General features: G+C 45.7%; 1 protein-coding gene across 1 annotated transcript; it reads left to right on the forward strand.

Annotated features, from left to right (window-relative positions):
* The first annotated feature begins 237 nt into the window (after positions 1 to 237).
* LOC138363855 (streptococcal hemagglutinin-like) lies at positions 238 to 17,423 on the forward strand. The gene is made up of 5 exons (XM_069323216.1): positions 238 to 950; positions 1,531 to 2,103; positions 2,387 to 3,436; positions 5,091 to 5,711; positions 17,174 to 17,423. The coding sequence occupies exons 1-5, from the start codon at positions 238 to 240 to the stop codon at positions 17,421 to 17,423; spliced, it is 3,207 nt and encodes a 1,068-aa protein (XP_069179317.1).
* Positions 17,424 to 19,146: the final 1,723 nt, after the last annotated feature.

A 19,146-nucleotide genomic window follows, 5' to 3' on the forward strand; every position in this document is an offset into this window, starting at 1 on the left:
TTTTGGAGAAGTGATTTTTGATTTACCTCCAACAGTGAAGCGTAATGTACGAAAGATTGAGAAAATTCGTGTTAGAATTATTAATCTTACTTTTTCGGTCATATTTAATAATATATGTCTACAGGAAAGACTGCTACCAAAATATACTAATATATATATATATATATATATATATATATATATATATATATATATATATATATATATATATTCACTGCAGCGACGTGTGAGGGCACAATGTACAACCAGCCAGCGTCGTGTGAGGCCACAGTGTACAGCCAGCCAGCGTCGTGTGAGGCCACAGTGTACAGCCAGCCAGCGTCGTGTGAGGCCACAGTGCACAGCCAGCCAGCGTCGTGTGAGGCCACAGTGTACAGCCTGCCAGCGTCGTGTGAAGCCACAGTGTACAACCAGACAGCGTCGTGTGAGGCCACAGTGTACAGCCAGCCAGCGTCGTGTGAAGCCACAGTGTACAGCCAGACAGCGTCGTGTGAGGACACAGTGTACAGCCTGAGAGCGTCGTGTGAGGCCACAGTGTACAGCCAGACAGCGTCGTGTGAGGACACAGTGTACAGCCTGAGAGCGTCGTGTGAGGACACAGTGTACAGCCTGAGAGCGTCGTGTGAAGCCACAGTGTACAACCAGACAGCGACGTGTGAGGCCACAGTGTACAACCAGACAGCGTCGTGTGAGGACACAGTGTACAGCCTGAGAGCGTCGTGTGAAGCCACAGTGTACAACCAGACAGCGTCGTGTGAGGACACAGTGTACAGCCTGAGAGCGTCGTGTGAGGACACAGTGTACAGCCAGACAGCGACGTGTGAGGCCACAGTGTACAACCAGCCAGCGTCGTGTGAGGCCACAGTGTACAGCCAGACAGCGACGTGTGAGGCCACAGTGTACAGCCAGCCAGCGTCGTGTGAAGCCAGTGTACAACCAGACAGCGTCGTGTGAGGACACAGTGTACAGCCTGCCAGCGTCGTGTGAGGCCACAGTGTACAGCCAGACAGCGACGTGTGAGGCCACAGTGTACAGCCAGACAGCGTCGTGTGAAGCCACAGTGTATAGCCAGCCAGCGACGTGTGAGACCACAGTGTACAGCCAGCCAGCGACGTGTGAGGCCACAGTGTACAGCCAGACAGCGACGTGTGAGGCCACAGTGTACAGCCAGCCAGCGTCGTGTGAGGCCACAGTGTACAGCCAGACTGCGACGTGTGAGGCCACAGTGTACAGCCAGCCAGCGACGTGTGAGGCCACAGTGTACAGCCAGACAGCGACGTGTGAGGCCACAGTGTACAGCCAGCCAGCGACGTGTGAGGCCCCAGTGTACAGCCAGCCAGCATCGTGTGAGGACACAGTGTACAGCCTGCCAGCGTCGTGTGAGGCCACAGTGTACAGCCAGACAGCGACGTGTGAGGCCACAGTGTAAAGCCAGCCAGCGTCGTGTGAGGCCACAGTGTACAGCCAGCCAGCGACGTGTGAGGCCACAGTGTACAGCCAGACAGCAATGTGTGAGGCCACAGTGTAAAGCCAGCCAGCGTCGTGTGAGGCCACAGTGTACAGCCAGCCAGCGTCGTGTGAAGCCACAGTGTACAACCAGACAGCGTCGTGTGAGGACACAGTGTACAGCCTGAGAGCGTCGTGTGAGGCCACAGTGTACAGCCAGACAGCGTCGTGTGAGGACACAGTGTACAGCCTGAGAGCGTCGTGTGAGGACACAGTGTACAGCCTGAGAGCGTCGTGTGAAGCCACAGTGTACAACCAGACAGCGTCGTGTGAGGACACAGTGTACAGCCTGAGAGCGTCGTGTGAGGACACAGTGTACAACCAGACAGCGTCGTGTGAGGACACAGTGTACAGCCTGAGAGCGTCGTGTGAAGCCACAGTGTACAACCAGACAGCGTCGTGTGAGGACACAGTGTACAGCCTGAGAGCGTCGTGTGAGGACACAGTGTACAGCCAGACAGCGACGTGTGAGGCCACAGTGTACAACCAGCCAGCGTCGTGTGAGGCCACAGTGTACAGCCAGACAGCGACGTGTGAGGCCACAGTGTACAGCCAGCCAGCGTCGTGTGAAGCCAGTGTACAACCAGACAGCGTCGTGTGAGGACACAGTGTACAGCCTGCCAGCGTCGTGTGAGGCCACAGTGTACAGCCAGACAGCGACGTGTGAGGCCACAGTGTACAGCCAGACAGCGTCGTGTGAAGCCACAGTGTACAGCCAGCCAGCGACGTGTGAGACCACAGTGTACAGCCAGCCAGCGACGTGTGAGGCCACAGTGTACAGCCAGACAGCGACGTGTGAGGCCACAGTGTACAGCCAGCCAGCGTCGTGTGAGGCCACAGTGTACAGCCAGACTGCGACGTGTGAGGCCACAGTGTACAGCCAGCCAGCGACGTGTGAGGCCACAGTGTACAGCCAGACAGCGACGTGTGAGGCCACAGTGTACAGCCAGCCAGCGACGTGTGAGGCCCCAGTGTACAGCCAGCCAGCATCGTGTGAGGACACAGTGTACAGCCTGCCAGCGTCGTGTGAGGCCACAGTGTACAGCCAGCCACCGTCGTGTGAGGCCACAGTGTACAGCCAGACAGCGACGTGTGAGGCCACTGTGTACTGCCAGCCAGCGACGTGTGAGGCCCCAGTGTACAGCCAGCCAGCATCGTGTGAGGACACAGTGTACAGCCTGCCAGCGTCGTGTGAGGCCACAGTGTACAGCCAGCCACCGTCGTGTGAGGCCACAGTGTACAGCCAGCCAGCGACGTGTGAGGCCCCAGTGTACAGCCAGCCAGCATCGTGTGAGGACACAGTGTACAGCCTGCCAGCGTCGTGTGAGGCCACAGTGTACAGCCAGCCACCGTCGTGTGAGGCCACAGTGTACAGCCAGACAGCGACGTGTGAGGCCACAGTGTACTGCCAGCCAGCGACGTGTGAGGCCCCAGTGTACAGCCAGCCAGCATCGTGTGAGGACACAGTGTACAGCCTGCCAGCGTCGTGTGAGGCCACAGTGTACAGCCAGCCACCGTCGTGTGAGGCCACAGTGTACAGCCAGCCAGCGACGTGTGAGGCCACAGTGTACAGCCAGCCAGCGACGTGTGAGGCCACAGTGTACAGCCAGCCAGCGACGTGTGAGACCACAGTGTACAGCCAGACAGCGACGTGTGAGGCCACAGTGTACAGCCAGACAGCGACGTGTGAGGCCACAGTGTACAGCCAGACAGAGTCGTGTGAGACCACTGTGTACAGCCAGACAGCGACGTGTGAGGCCACAGTGTACAGCCAGACAGCGACGTGTGAGGCCACAGTGTTCAGCCAGACAGCGTCGTGTGAGACCACTGAGTACATCCAGCCAGCGTCGTGTGAAGCCACAGTGTACAGCCAGACAGCGACGTGTGAGGCCACAGTGTACAGCCAGCCAGCGACGTGTGAGGCCACAGTGTACAGCCAGACAGCGACGTGTGAGGCCACAGTGTACAGCCAGCCAGCGACGTGTGAGGCCACAGTGTACAGCCAGACAGCGATGTGTGAGGCCACAGTGTACAGCCAGACAGCGATGTGTGAGGCCACAGTGTAAAGTTAGCCAGCGTCGTGTGAGGCCACAGTGTACAGCCAGCCAGCGTCGTGTGAGGCCACAGTGTACAGCCAGACAGCGACGTGTGAGGCCACAGTGTAAAGCCAGCCAGCGTCGTGTGAGGCCACAGTGTACAGCCAGCCAGCGACGTGTGAGGCCACAGTGTACAGCCAGACAGCAATGTGTGAGGCCACAGTGTAAAGCCAGCCAGCGTCGTGTGAGGCCACAGTGTACAGCCAGACAGCGACGTGTAAGACCACAGTGTACAGCCAGACAGCGACGTGTGAGACCACAGTGTACAGTCAGCCAGCGACGTGTGAGGCCACAGTGTACAGCCAGACAGCGACGTGTGAGGCCACAGTGTACAGCCAGCCAGCGACGTGTGAGGCCACAGTGTACAGCCAGACAGCGATGTGTGAGGCCACAGTGTAAAGCCAGCCAGCGTCGTGTGAGGCCACAGTGTACAGCCAGACAGCGACGTGTGAGACCACAGTGTACAGCCAGACAGCGACGTGTGAGGCCACAGTACACAGCCAGCCAGCGACGTGTGAGACCACAGTGTACAGCCAGACAACGACGTGTGAGACCACAGTGTACAGCCAGACAGCGACGTGTGAGGCCACAGTGTACAGCCAGACAGCGACGTGTGAGACCACAGTGTACAGCCAGCCAGCGACGTGTGAGGCCACAGTGTACAGCCAGCCAGCGACGTGTGAGGCCACAGTGTACAGCCAGACAGCGACGTGTGAGGCCACAGTGTACAGCCAGCCAGCGTCGTGTGAAGCCAGTGTACAACCAGACAGCGTCGTGTGAGGACACAGTGTACAGCCTGCCAGCGTCGTGTGAGGCCACAGTGTACAGCCAGACAGCGACGTGTGAGGCCACAGTGTACAGCCAGCCAGCGTCGTGTGAGGCCACAGTGTACAGCCAGACAGCGACGTGTGAGGCCACAGTGTACAGCCAGCCAGCGACGTGTGAGGCCCCAGTGTACAGCCAGCCAGCATCGTGTGAGGACACAGTGTACAGCCTGCCAGCGTCGTGTGAGGCCACAGTGTACAGCCAGCCACCGTCGTGTGAGGCCACAGTGTACAGCCAGACAGCGACGTGTGAGGCCACAGTGTACTGCCAGCCAGCGACGTGTGAGGCCCCAGTGTACAGCCAGCCAGCATCGTGTGAGGACACAGTGTACAGCCTGCCAGCGTCGTGTGAGGCCACAGTGTACAGCCAGCCACCGTCGTGTGAGGCCACAGTGTACAGCCAGACAGCGACGTGTGAGGCCACAGTGTACAGCCAGCCACCGTCGTGTGAGGCCACAGTGTACAGCCAGACAGCGACGTGTGAGGCCACAGTGTACAGCCAGCCAGCGACGTGTGAGGCCACAGTGTACAGCCAGCCAGCGACGTGTGAGACCACAGTGTACAGCCAGACAGCGACGTGTGAGGCCACAGTGTACAGCCAGACAGCGACGTGTGAGGCCACAGTGTACAGCCAGACAGAGTCGTGTGAGACCACTGTGTACAGCCAGACAGCGACGTGTGAGGCCACAGTGTACAGCCAGACAGCGACGTGTGAGGCCACAGTGTTCAGCCAGACAGCGTCGTGTGAGACCACTGTGTACATCCAGCCAGCGTCGTGTGAAGCCACAGTGTACAGCCAGACAGCGACGTGTGAGGCCACAGTGTACAGCCAGCCAACGACGTGTGAGGCCACAGTGTACAGCCAGACAGCGACGTGTGAGGCCACAGTGTACAGACAGCCAGCGTCGTGTGAGGCCACAGTGTACAGCCAGACAGCGACGTGTGAGGCCACAGTGTACAACCAGCCAGCGTCGTGTGAGGCCACAGTGTACAGCCAGACAGCGTCGTGTGAGGACACAGTGTACAGCCTGAGAGCGTCGTGTGAGGACACAGTGTACAGCCTGAGAGCGTCGTGTGAAGCCACAGTGTACAACCAGACAGCGTCGTGTGAGGACACAGTGTACAGCCTGAGAGCGTCGTGTGAGGACACAGTGTACAACCAGACAGCGTCGTGTGAGGACACAGTGTACAGCCTGAGAGCGTCGTGTGAAGCCACAGTGTACAACCAGACAGCGTCGTGTGAGGACACAGTGTACAGCCTGAGAGCGTCGTGTGAGGCCACAGTGTAAAGCCAGCCAGCGTCGTGTGAGGCCACAGTGTACAGCCAGCCAGCGACGTGTGAGGCCACAGTGTACAGCCAGACAGCGATGTGTGAGGCCACAGTGTAAAGCCAGCCAGCGTCGTGTGAGGCCACAGTGTACAGCTAGACAGCGACGTGTGAGACCACAGTGTACAACCAGACAGCGACGTGTGAGACCACAGTGTACAGTCAGCCAGCGACATGTGAGGCCACAGTGTACAACCAGCCAGCGACGTGTGAGGCCACAGTGTACAGCCAGCCAGCGACGTGTGAGGCCACCGTGTACAGCCATCCAGCGACGTGTGAGGCCACAGTGTACAGCCAGCCAGCGTCGTGTGAGGCCACAGTGTACAGCCAGCCAGCGTCGTGTGAGGCCACAGTGTACAGCCAGCCAGCGTCGTGTGAGGCCACAGTGTACAGCCAGACAGCGACGTGTGAGACCACAGTGTACAGCCAGACAGCGACGTGTGAGGCCACAGTATACAGCCAGCCAGCGACGTGTGAGACCACAGTATACAGCCAGACAACGACGTGTGAGACCACAGTGTACAGCCAGACAGCGACGTGTGAGGCCACAGTGTACAGCCAGACAGCGACGTGTGAGACCACAGTGTACAGCCAGCCAGCGACGTGTGAGGCCACAGTGTACAGCCAGCCAGCGACGTGTGAGGCCACAGTGTACAGCCAGACAGCGACGTGTGAGACCACAGTGTACAGCCAGCCAGCGACGTGTGAGGCCACAGTGTACAGCCAGCCAGCGTCGTGTGAGGCCACAGTATACAGCCAGCCAGCGACGTGTGAGGCCACAGTGTCCAGCCAGCCAGCGTCGTGTGAGGCCACAGTGTACAGCCAGCCAGCGTCGTGTGAGGCCACAGTATACAGCCAGCCCTCGTCAAAACAAAGAGCTGTGTGGTTCACAACGTTAAAGTCAAATACTGACTACAAGTGCTCCTCATACGTTAGTATTTGTACTTATAGTTCACCTGACCAAGCTCAAGGCAACGACATGAAGGGTGCTTCGTTCACTATGAGTCTATAGTGCAAATACTCCATAAACCAACGTAAATTACTTAACCCAACCTAGGCCTAACTGAACATAAGCCAACAATATGTAATAATATAAATTTACATTTCAGGAAAATAATATTTGTTGTTGGACCGCATCGAAGCTTCATCCTGTCAGTTCGTTGTCTGCTGTACAAGTAATTACTGCACTAACTTTGGAAGTAAGTATTTTACCTACTGCTTGGGCTGAAAGGATGGGTTGGCACAGTTGCTTCATTACAGCTCATTGTGGGGGGGGGGGCTTTAGAGCTCAGCTGCTACACTCTAGCTTCACAACAGCTTCACTGAAGCTTCACCAGAGGCTTCAGTTTGAAGACGGTCCACACCAGAAACGCTCAAAACATTGCATTATTCACCGACAAGAGCCAATAAGTGGCCGACCAACTCCTTTGGTAATCGACAAAAGCTTAAAGCTGACGGCTGAGACTGATCACAACACACGCTTGTCTGAGTGAGACAGAGTGTAAGTCTGAAGTGTTCATGCGTCTTCTTCTGCAACCAAAGCCGGAGCTAAGGGAGAGGTATCAGACAAATAGAAAGGGTCGTTATATCATGGGTCCCTCCGTGCACTGTGACGTAGGGTCCCTCCGTGCACTGTGACGTAGGGTCCCTCCGTGCACTGTGACGTAGGGTCCCTCCGTGCACTGTGACGTAGGGTCCCTCCGTGCACTGTGAAGTAGGGTCCCTCCGTGCACTGTGACGTAGGGTCCCTCCGTGCACTGTGACGTAGGGTCCCTCCGTGCACTGTGACGTAGGGATCTTCCGTGCACTGTGACGTAGGGTTCCTCCGTGCACTGTGACGTAGGGTCCCTCCGTGCACTGTGACGTAGTGTCCCTCCGTGCACTGTGACGTAGGGATCTTCCGTGCACTGTGACGTAGGGTCCCTCCGTGCACTGTGAAGTAGGGTCCCTCCGTGCACTGTGACGTAGGGTCCCTCCGTGCACTGTGACGTAGGGATCTTCCGTGCACTGTGACGTAGGGTCCCTCCGTGCACTGTGACGTAGGGATCTTCCGTGCACTGTGACGTAGGGTCCCTCCGAGCACTGTGACGTAGGGTCCCTCCGTGCACTGTGACGTAGGGTCCCTCCGTGCACTGTGACATAGGGTCCCTCCGTGCACTGTGACGTAGGGTCCCTCCGTGCACTGTGACGTAGGGATCTTCCGTGCACTGTGACGTAGGGTTCCTCCGTGCACTGTGACGTAGGGTCCCTCCGTGCACTGTGACGTAGTGTCCCTCCGTGCACTGTGACGTAGGGATCTTCCGTGCACTGTGACGTAGGGTCCCTCCGTGCACTGTGAAGTAGGGTCCCTCCGTGCACTGTGACGTAGGGTCCCTCCGTGCACTGTGACGTAGGGATCTTCCGTGCACTGTGACGTAGGGTCCCTCCGTGCACTGTGACGTAGGGATCTTCCGTGCACTGTGACGTAGGGTCCCTCCGAGCACTGTGACGTAGGGTCCCTCCGTGCACTGTGACGTAGGGTCCCTCCGTGCACTGTGACGTAGGGATCTTCCGTGCACTGTGACGTAGGGTCCCTCCGTGCACTGTGAAGTAGGGTCCCTCCGTGCACTGTGACGTAGGGTCCCTCCGTGCACTGTGACGTAGGGTCCCTCCGTGCACTGTGACGTAGGGTCCCTCCGTGCACTGTGACCTCAATTCAACCAAACCTCTATTACCTGGGGAGTTAATCGAAAAATGTGTTAATAATGGGAATTTTCTCTACATCAATTCAACTTAATCATCCTTAACCTAACCTTATATACCTGGATCTGAATTTAATTTTACAACACATTTGTCAGAAAGTTATATGACTCACAGAAACTATAGAATTACAATAACTCAATTTTCCTTATCCTAACCCATAACTAGGGGGTTTAGACCCCCTTACCTCGAAATTATAGTATAGGGTAATTAAAAATTATAGGGGTGAATTAGGGATAAATTACGTTAGTATGTGAAAATATATTCCTACCTTAAATATATACTAAAAATTCGAGGTAAGGGGGGGGTCTAAACCCCTTAGTTATGGGTTAGGATAAAGAAATTTTAGTTATTGTAATTCTATAGTTTCTGTGAGTCATATAACTTTCTGAAAAATGTGTTGTAAAATGGAGTTCATATCCAGGTATATAAGGTTAGGTTAAGGATGGTTAAGTTGAACTGATGTAGAGAAAATTCACATTATTAACACATTTTTCCATTAACTCCCCAGGTAATAGAGGTTAGGTTGGGGATGGTTGAATTGATGTGGAAAAAACATGGCTAATAATATGATGCCATATTGAACCAAGATCCATGTATCAGACGTTAGGTCCAGGGCAGTTGGGTTGATTCACAAACAATACTTTCCTCCCCTCCCCCAAAAATATATATATGATACATTTGAAGTTAGGTAAGGGAAGTTAGGTGCAAGGTGGCTGAGTTAATGTGTAAAAACAAAAAACTCACCCATCAATATACCTACAATATTGAACATAAGTCCAAGTTTGATAGGCAAGGGGCAGTTAGGTTCATATTCAAAACATCACTTTTCTATGAATATGGATACAATGTCCAAACAAAGATCCAAGCAGATGATAGGCACAGTGTGGTTAGGTTCATATCCAAAACTTTACTTTTCTAAGAATATAGATACAATATTCAATAAAGCTCCAAGACTCCTGCAGGTTAGGCAAGGGCATTTAGGTTTATATACGAAATTAACACTTTTCAGAGTATATCGTACCATAGGTTAGGTCCAAGTTGGTTGAGTTGTGGTAATATGAGGAAAATACCTAGTAACAACACACTTCAAATAATACTATATTAGCAAAATCAGCTGTAATCCAGGGTGGGATGGATGTTAGAAGTAGACATTATCAGCTCTGACAGTTAACTCGTGCTCTGGATGTAATGTGCATAGGTACATTTAGTAGAAGTTTGGCTTTGAAATAATTAGGATTAAGTTACTGGAATTGTTACAAATTGGGATAATTTGGATGAATTTAGCTAATGTCGTGTTAGGATAGGTTAGGCTGGGTCTGGTTTGGTGGAATTAATGATAGAAAACACATCTGGAAATTGGAAATAGCTAGATGACCAGAGCACTAGCTGTATGAAATGGTCTTGGGAATGGGGGAGGTTGTGCCAAGACTGGATGATGGATATTCGAAGTTTAGATGGAATAGGTGAAACTTGGATAAAATGGGCTTTGGCTGTGCTATGATACAAAACATTTTATGTATATTTGGTAGAAATTGTCTTAAATTAGGTTGAATTCAGGTGGGACAGAATAAATATCACCAACTTCATTCAAATCTAGCTTGGGATATGCTAGGTCAGGTTAGGTGAGGTTGTGTAGGGTAGGATGGAATAGGTGAAAATGTGGGTAAAAATGGGAATTGGCTATGCTTTGATACAAAACATTGGGTATATTTGGTGGAATTCTCTTAATTTAGGTTTAATTTAGGTGGGACAGAATAAATTTTGCCAACTTTAATGAAATCTAGCTTCGGATATACTAGGTCTGGTTAGGTAAGGTTGTGTAGGGTATAGGTGAAAATGTGAGTAAAAAAGGGCATTGGCAGTGCTATGTTACAAATTATTTGGGTATATTTTTCGGAAATTTAATTAAATTAGGTTGAATTTAGGTGTGAATAGCTTAAATTTTGCCAACTTTAATCAAATCTAGCTTTGGATATGTTAGGTGAGGTTGTATAGGGCAAGATACATAATATCTTAGGGGTAATGAACTAACATGTTCATAAAATAGTGTAAAATTTCCTATTTGGGGGGTTCAAGCTATAACTACCTTATTTAATGTATGAACAGAGGTGACATAGGCTTGTATGTGAGGATATGGAATGCTCATATTTAGTTAGTTTAGCTTTTTGCTAGGTTGAATTTGATTAAATTTGTGTAGTATAAGTATAATTTTTGATAGATTTAGATGAATTTAGGTTCTAATTGATTGTATTTTTGATAGGATATGGTAATTTTGCTTAAGTTATCATAGAAATTACTGCCTTCACCTAACTCCACCTGCCCTAAAATAACTAAGGCTAGAACCAATAAATCTGTTGGATGGTTTACCTAAATAAATATGGGTGACATGATTGAAGAGGATGTAACAAGGGGGGTATTAATAAGCAATAAAAACAATGGACATATGTTAGATGAATAGTCTAGCACTAATAATGTTGACACAATAATGGAAAATGTATGTGTTTTTATATTGAGCTCATAGGATGTCAGACGTATCATTCATTCATGTGACATTCCGACTTTTGAGGAGTTGGTCAAACTCAGCATATTATAAATAATGCCCTAAACATATGTAGAAAAATATCATGCAAATTGTGTATTGTTTGGCCTAGTTGGCTGCGATTGTATTTGTACAAATAGCACAATTATTATACTTGTGCAAGTTGTGTACTAATTTGTGCAAGTTATGTATTTTGCATACGTTGTATGATGACAGCAATTATGTATTGATTATATTCCTACAAAATGTGTATTGTTTGTGAAAGTTGTGTATTAATTGTACATGTTTTGTATGTGGAATTCCGTAGATGTGTTCATATTTGGGTTAGTTGTGTATTGATTATATTTTTGTGCAAGTTGTTTATTAATTGTGTATATGTCGTAGCTGTATTTGTGTGAATTTTGTATTTTTGCTGGTTGTGTACTTACATATTTGGGTTAGTTATGTATTGTATGTATTTGTGCTGGATATTCATCTGTGCAAGTTGTGTAATAATTATGAGAGATGTGTAATAATTGAACAAGTTGTGTATTAACTGCGAATGTTGTGTAATTGTATATGGACGAATTGTTTATTTATACCTTTGTGTATTGATTGCCATTGTGCAAGTTGTGAAATTATATAGCAACTTTGCTTGTATTAATTGTGCAAAGATGGGTATTAATTACACAATTTGTGTAATAATTGTCCATGTTTAACAATTGTTTTGTGCGAATAGTGTATTTATGCAAGTTGTGTTTTTAATATGCTGAAGTGGAACTGGAGCAACTGTATTTTTTGTGCCAAATGTATATTTGTGTAAGTTCTCTATAAGTTATCTGAAAAATAGATCTTCATGTGAAAGTGTATTTGGTTTATGAGACAATGTGTGGGTATTTTTTCGAAAATTGTGTTTATGGAACTGTGTTATTTAGTGAAAGCTCTTTGACTGTATAAGAACATGCAATTTGTCATATTTATGCAAATACAATACTTTGTGTAAATGTTGTACTCTGAATGTATATGCAATATTTGTGTAATTGGTATAGTTTGTGCGCAACTGATATATTTTGTATGTAAATGACATATTTTGTTTATAAATAACATATTTTACGTGTGAATGGCATATTTTGTGTGTAAATGAGATATTTTGAGTGTAAATAATATATTTTGTGCATAAATGTCATATCTGGTGTGTAAATGTTGTATTTTCTATGTAAATGGAATATTGTGTGGAACTGTCTTGTGCTTAAATGCTATTTTGAGTGTAAATGTGTATGTGTGTTTTATACTGCGTGTTTTTTATTTTTGTATTTTTAGTGCAAGTACAAGTATTGCATTTTGAGGTTATGATGCTAAATTAATATATTTTTTGAGCGCTTTAACACAACCTTAGTTTTTAATGAATAATTACTAATGTATTTATTTCAGTGGGACATATACACCCTGGTTTATACATTTAAATAGCATGTAGGTGGATATATAATAATATTTTTAACTTGCTGAAATAATATGAATACCCTGCTGATTGGTATGCATTAATCAGTAAGATTACTGATTAGCAAGATCTGATCAGCAAGATCAGATTGGTATGAATTAACAGTACAAATAATTAAGATTACTTGATGTGAATGCGCGTTGGGATTAATGAAATCTTATTCTTAATACATTTTAGGGATTCATATGGATTAAATTACATCCGATTTATGCTGCAATGGTGGCAAAACAGGCTAATTCTCTATACATGTAAAGGTTGTAGAGTATGTGTATGTATGTGTATGTGTGTGTATGTATGTATATGTTTGTGTAAGTATGTGTATGTATGTGTATGTGTGTGTATGTGTGTGTATGTATGTATGTATGTATGTATGTATGTATGTATGTATGTATGTATTTATGTATGTATGTATGTATGTATGTATGTATGTATGTATGTATGTATGTATGTATGTATGTATGCATGTATGTATGTATGTTTGTATGTATGTCTTTATGACTGTTGGTTTAGAAACAAGTTAACTGATCTGTGTAGCAAAATTGGGATTTTCGAGGTCTAGGAATGATTAACCTATGAATATACTGGCTAGGATCCAGCTGTGTTGCAAGATGGGTGAATTGCGGTTCGACATTTGGGCAGCTGTTTGATGAATGTGAGGACAGCTGAACACAGGTACTAGAACAGCTGTCCTGCCAGATGTACGATTCTGCTTAAATTGTGGTACGACATTTGGGTCGCTATTTTAATTTTTGATGAAGTTAGGTTAGGAGGGGATGAATAGTCTAGCCATTTTATGAATAATAACATTTAATACTCTACATAGATAGGTATCATGCCAAGGCCTCATTGCGCATCTTTGTGACCTCACTGGTAGTTGAAGTCACGTTGCTGTGGGGGCCTTGACCCCTATCTGTTAATGGGTGGCCATATTTTATCCCTATATTGGGACAGCTTTTGTGACGTCGTTAAAACAACAACGGATTTTATTACTATAGAATGCATTTGTTTATTATAAGTTAGATTAGGTTCGTTTGATAGAGCTGAAGAACTAAATAACAGATAAATATGAGCAATGAGCGAAAATACAAGCAAAAATCATTAGGAAAATACTTCAAGATATCAGAGCCTCGCCTGTGATAACACTTGCAGAGTTCAATTGAGGTATTGAGAGAGATTATGAGGTTGTCCTAATGAGAGGTAGATACCCTCCCTGGAACCGCTTGGGAGGTTAAAAGCAATGTACCCATTGGTGGATCAAACCGCATTGGGACGAGAACGTCAGAATGAAGGTAACTGCCTAAGGCCTATTTCAAAACATGCGAAGCAACTTTTGCTCCATGCAGTTCATATATATGAACACTGAATGTTTATTTTGATTGGTTATATGCTACAGTAGGGTGTGGGGGAGTGTTTTGGGCCGATTGCGAGACGTACACAGGACTAGCAGTGAGGGATGAATTATAAATAATGTCTGAATGTTGGTGTAGCTTTTTTTTTTAAATTATATAATATATATTGGCACGCACTTGGAATACTACTGAATTCCTGTTGAAGTCTCCATGTCTGGGGATCTGTTTCATACGAATGGGAGATAGTGAATTTTCATTTTAATTCCTTATGCTCGATAAGCGAGCATTGAAGAAAAATTGACAAAGCTTAAATTACATTCTTTAGAAAGGCGAAGAATTAGGGGGTGACATGATGGAGGTGTGCAAGTGGATGAATGGACATAACAAAGGGGGGGGGGGAGGAATTAATAGCCTAATAAAAGTTTCAACACAAGACAGAACACGAAACAATAGGGAGCCGGTCGGCCGAGCGGACAGCACGCTGGACTTGTGATCCTGTGGTCCTGGGTTCGATCCCAGGCGCCGGCGAGAAACAATGGGCAGAGTTTCTTTCACCCAATGCCCCCTGTTACCTAGCAGTAAAATAGGTACCTGGGTGTTAGTCAGCTGTGACGGGCAGCTTCCTGGGGGGTGGAGGCCTGGTCGAGGACCGGGCCGCGGGGACACTAAAAAAAAGCCCCGAAATCATCTCAAGATAAGATGGGTATAAATTGGATAAGTTTAGATTTAGGAAAAAGACTTGGGTAAATACTGGTATGTTTAAATAACAGGGGTGAGCACTGAGATACATGATAGTTCATGCTCTGTGTTCCTCCCACTTGTTTCATACAAATAAGAGATTGTGGATTTCATCAATTTCTATGCTCAATAAATGATCCTCGGCTGGACACAATAAATATAAAACTTCCAGATAATTATAGGTAGGGAATAAATACACCATAATAGAAAACGGTCTTATACAGGAAAGATGAATACTCGGTGACATCATTGACCATAAGTGATGTCTGTGCAGGGTCAACGGGTAAAGCAAAATACACCACTCAAATAACTGGTATATAAATCCACGGGAAAAAAGTCACAACTCTAATCGATGCAGTTGACATCCAAGGTAAAAAATCATGACTCAAATCGCGGCCGTCAACATTCACGGAAAGAAATCACAAAACAAATCAAAACAGTATAAAAACGAATTAAAAACAATGAAATAATTAAAAAATAAACTATACTCATGAAATGAATGGTAAAAAACAAAATAATTAAATCAAAAATAAAATAAATCTAACTATGAAAATTCAAATTATCAATGCAATCGGAAACATTGAAATGGAATCATAACATATTTAGTATAGCTTGAGTTGCTTTTACGTGCAACTGATGGCACTGTTTTTCCTAAAAAGCATGGTTTTCCCTGTCACAGGTGTGGCATCTATATAGTAGGTATATAAAAAGACGAAAGTATTGAAATGGAAAGTTGTGTCAAAATTTCAAAGCCATCAGTGAAAGAACTTTCGGATATTACTGTGTGTGTTGATTTTACGCTCAACAGATGTCGCTATTTTTAAAAAAAACATGTTTTATCTGTTACAAGTGTGGCATGTATATAGTAGGTATATAAAAACATGTGCGTATTCGAATCCAACGTTCTATCAAAATTTCAAAGCAATTGGTAAAGAGGTTTCGGAGATTTCCTTCACATGAAAACTCATATGAAAATACAGTTAAACAAAAAATTTTTTTTTTACCTGTCACAGACATGACATCTATGTAGTAAGTATATTAGAACACGCTTGTATGCGAATGGAACGTTGTGTAAAAATTTCAAAGCAATCTGTGAAGAACTTTCGGGGATTAGTTATCTTGAACACACTAACATATTCATTTTTATTTATACTAGCTGTACCCGGCCACAGCAACCTTCCCCTGTCTCAGTGTCATCCCCACCATTCCCCCTCCCCCATCCCCCTCGGCCTCCCAACCATTCCTCACTTCCCTGTCCCCTCATCCTCCCAACCATTCCCCCACTCCACAGTCCCATCGCCCTCCCCACCATCTCCAACTCCCCCGTTTCCTCTTCATTCCTACAATTCCACCCTTCCCTGTCCTCTCGTCCTCTCCACCATCCACCACTCCTCTGCCTCCTTATTCTCCCTACCATTCTCCATTCCCCGGTCCCCTCTTCCCACCATCCCCCAACTCCCCATCCTCATGTCCTCCTCACCATTTCTCTCTCCCCTGTCGCCTCGTCCTCCCCACCATCCCCCACTCCTGTCCCCTTGTCCTCCCCACCATTCTCCACTCCCTCGTCTGATGCATTCCCAAATGATTTGATGTTCCCATCAGAAAATTGGTAACAGCAAATGATCTGATGTTCTCATTACTAAAATATAAGAAAAACAGTTAAAAAATGAAATGAAAAACAATGAAAAAATAAGAAAATAAACTTTACTCGCAAAATGAGCAGTATGGTAAACAACACGGCTCAATTCCAATGCAATGTCACACAAAATAATGAAATCAAATTGAAAATAAATTGAAATCTATGAAAATTCAATTTATTAATGAAATCGGAAACATTGAAATGGAGTCGTAACATATTTAGTATAGCGTGTGTTGCTATTACGTGCAACAGATGGCGCTATTTAAAAAAACATATTTTTTACCTGTCACAGGTGTGGCATCTGTATAGTAAATATATAAAAACATGCACATATTCGAATGGAATGTTGTGTCAAAATTACAAAGTAGTCAGTGAAGAACTTTCGAAAATTAAATTGAATGATGCTCTTACGTCAGTAGGTATATAAAAACACTCTCCTATTCGAATGCAACGTTGTTTCAAAATTTCAAAGCAATCGGTAAAGAGGTTTTGAAGATTTCCCTTACTTGAAAAACATATGAAAAACAGTTTTTTTTTTGCAGCATGTTTTTTTCCCGTCGCACATGTGACATCTATGTAGTATGTATATAAAAACTCGCCCGGAATGTGAATGGAACGTTGTGTGAAAATTTCAAAGCAATCGGTAAAGAACTTTCGAAGATTAGCGATTTTGAACAAACGGACATATACATTTTTTATGAATATAGATAGATTCATTTGTTGGTTCAAATACGGCGTAAAATGTCTAAGTATTTCTTCTAAATTGGTTCGCCCGCATTATTAATGTTAATTCTTCAGTATCTGTTCTTCCAGTTCTCATTAAATGTAGTATTACTAGCCTGATATTTTATTAAAGAAAATGGCTAGCACCCTGATTCATCGGAGCATTCGGAGTGGAGTAGTCAAAACGTAGCATTCTCGTATCATTTTACGTAGTCAAAACGAGCATTCTCAGGATGCAGAAGATGTGCCAGACCATAGCCTACAAGAACTTTCTTCCTCAGATGAAAAAGATTTACAGGTACAGGATAATCAGACTCGTGTTCATGAGCTTTCGTCATCAGATGAAGAGGATGATGTAATTGCTCCAGACTCGCCTGAGGTAGATAATGTAATCCCCGTTCAAGCCATCCCACAGGTCTTAGAGGTCATTGACCATTTCGAAGGTGCATTCTCTAGACATTAATTCTCCATTCCAATTCACTTAAAAGCTAACTCTGCATTGTACATTAGCACATATAGGGGGTTCTCTATAGAATACATAGGTAAACAATTCCAGGAAATACAAGAGGAATTCCCTCCTTCATTTCATATTTACCCTGACATATCCCCGATTATAGAAAAACTAAATCCTGCTGAAGGGGAAATTGATATTTTCGATGATGTTTTCTCAATTTGGGGCGACACACAAACTGTTACCCGAGAGGAAGTAGACATTATTTTTAATTCTTGGGTCAATGACTGAAAAAATAAGTTTTTGCTTTAAAAATTATCAATCCTCAAGTATAGGAATACATTCTATGTCAGGCCTCTCCATCGATTTCTCTGACATCCGACATCCCATGCACCTCTGATCTTACTTACCTTACCCCGCTAAATTGCACGGTAAAGATTTTGTTTTCAACCCCCGAAGCGATCAAGATGAGAGTTTACCAACATGTATAACTGTGTATAGTACAGTACAGGGTACGACAATGAATTACATTTATAAGTATTAGAAAAGCATTCAGTGGTGTAGGAGATTCGTAGTATGGACCGATTAATTCAAATTCCCCATATGTTTCGATAATCTTTGCTTTCTTTCGATTATGCTTAGCTCCCCTACTTTCCAAAAAACTTGTCTATAGAGCAAGAATGTTTCAATGGTAGAGGAGTTGTCAGTTGTGTCATCTAGTATTCAGAACAAAGAAGGGTAAACATAGGCACCATAACCAAACTGTTAAATATAATAAATATCTCGGTGCATATTGTGCTCGTTGCAACTTACAATACAAGAATGTTCGTTGGTACGAGACCACATTTCTCCAAATGCAGCTAATGATCTTGGAATCATACTCAAGGGAGTACCGAAAGATCCTCATCGTGAAATTTAAATCCTTTTTTTCAAAAGAAGGGTTAAAACTCATGCAGATCATCATAGGTAATCTTAAATTCTTTGATAGCATACCCCTCCTTTACGGATCATAAGGAATCCTAGCCACCGAGTACGTTAAGAGTGAGAAACCTATCAAGTACACATAACACATATAGAGCGAGTTATCTAAAAAAGATAAACACCTCTTAACATCCGGGAAACAGGTTCTATGCTATGACTACATTTCTTCAATGGATATATTAGATGAACGTCATCTCTTCCCCACTGCTTGATAAGTTTTTTAACACATTACATGACACTCTTCTTTCCGAAGTAGATTTCACCTACGCTCTCAAAGTGTTTAACTTAGGGAAGTGTAAGAACATTAAAGATTATCTCCTCTTTTACTTAACCACTGTGCTACTCGCCTTCCAAATACGGCGCACTCCCCCCCCTCCTCCCACAACGTGTGCAGAAAATAAATTATCTAGAAAAATGTTTTCTTTTTTTAAAGTGTCAAAAACCCTTCCCTGGGTATGGATATGTTAAAACAAACTCAATATTGCCCTTACTTTGGCCGTAATGGGGTCCATAACTTTGCGCGTGACGTCATCATTCCCTGGTCGCCCGTTGGTTACGCTCCCGGTGCCGGTAGGGTGCCCCGGGGCCGGTAGGGTGCCCCGGGGCCGGTAGGGTGTCCTGCACAAGATGCGCGAGTTGCGATGAATATATTTTTGTTACAATCTATTTACACACTGTACAGTATCACACACTATATACACACCATAAACACACTCAGAACTCCGCGAGTGTGTGATATGCTGCGAAACAGCCA

The sequence above is a fragment of the Procambarus clarkii genome, chromosome 1 (assembly GCF_040958095.1).
Source record: "Procambarus clarkii isolate CNS0578487 chromosome 1, FALCON_Pclarkii_2.0, whole genome shotgun sequence".
In the NCBI taxonomy this organism is placed as follows: Eukaryota; Metazoa; Arthropoda; class Malacostraca; order Decapoda; family Cambaridae; genus Procambarus; species Procambarus clarkii.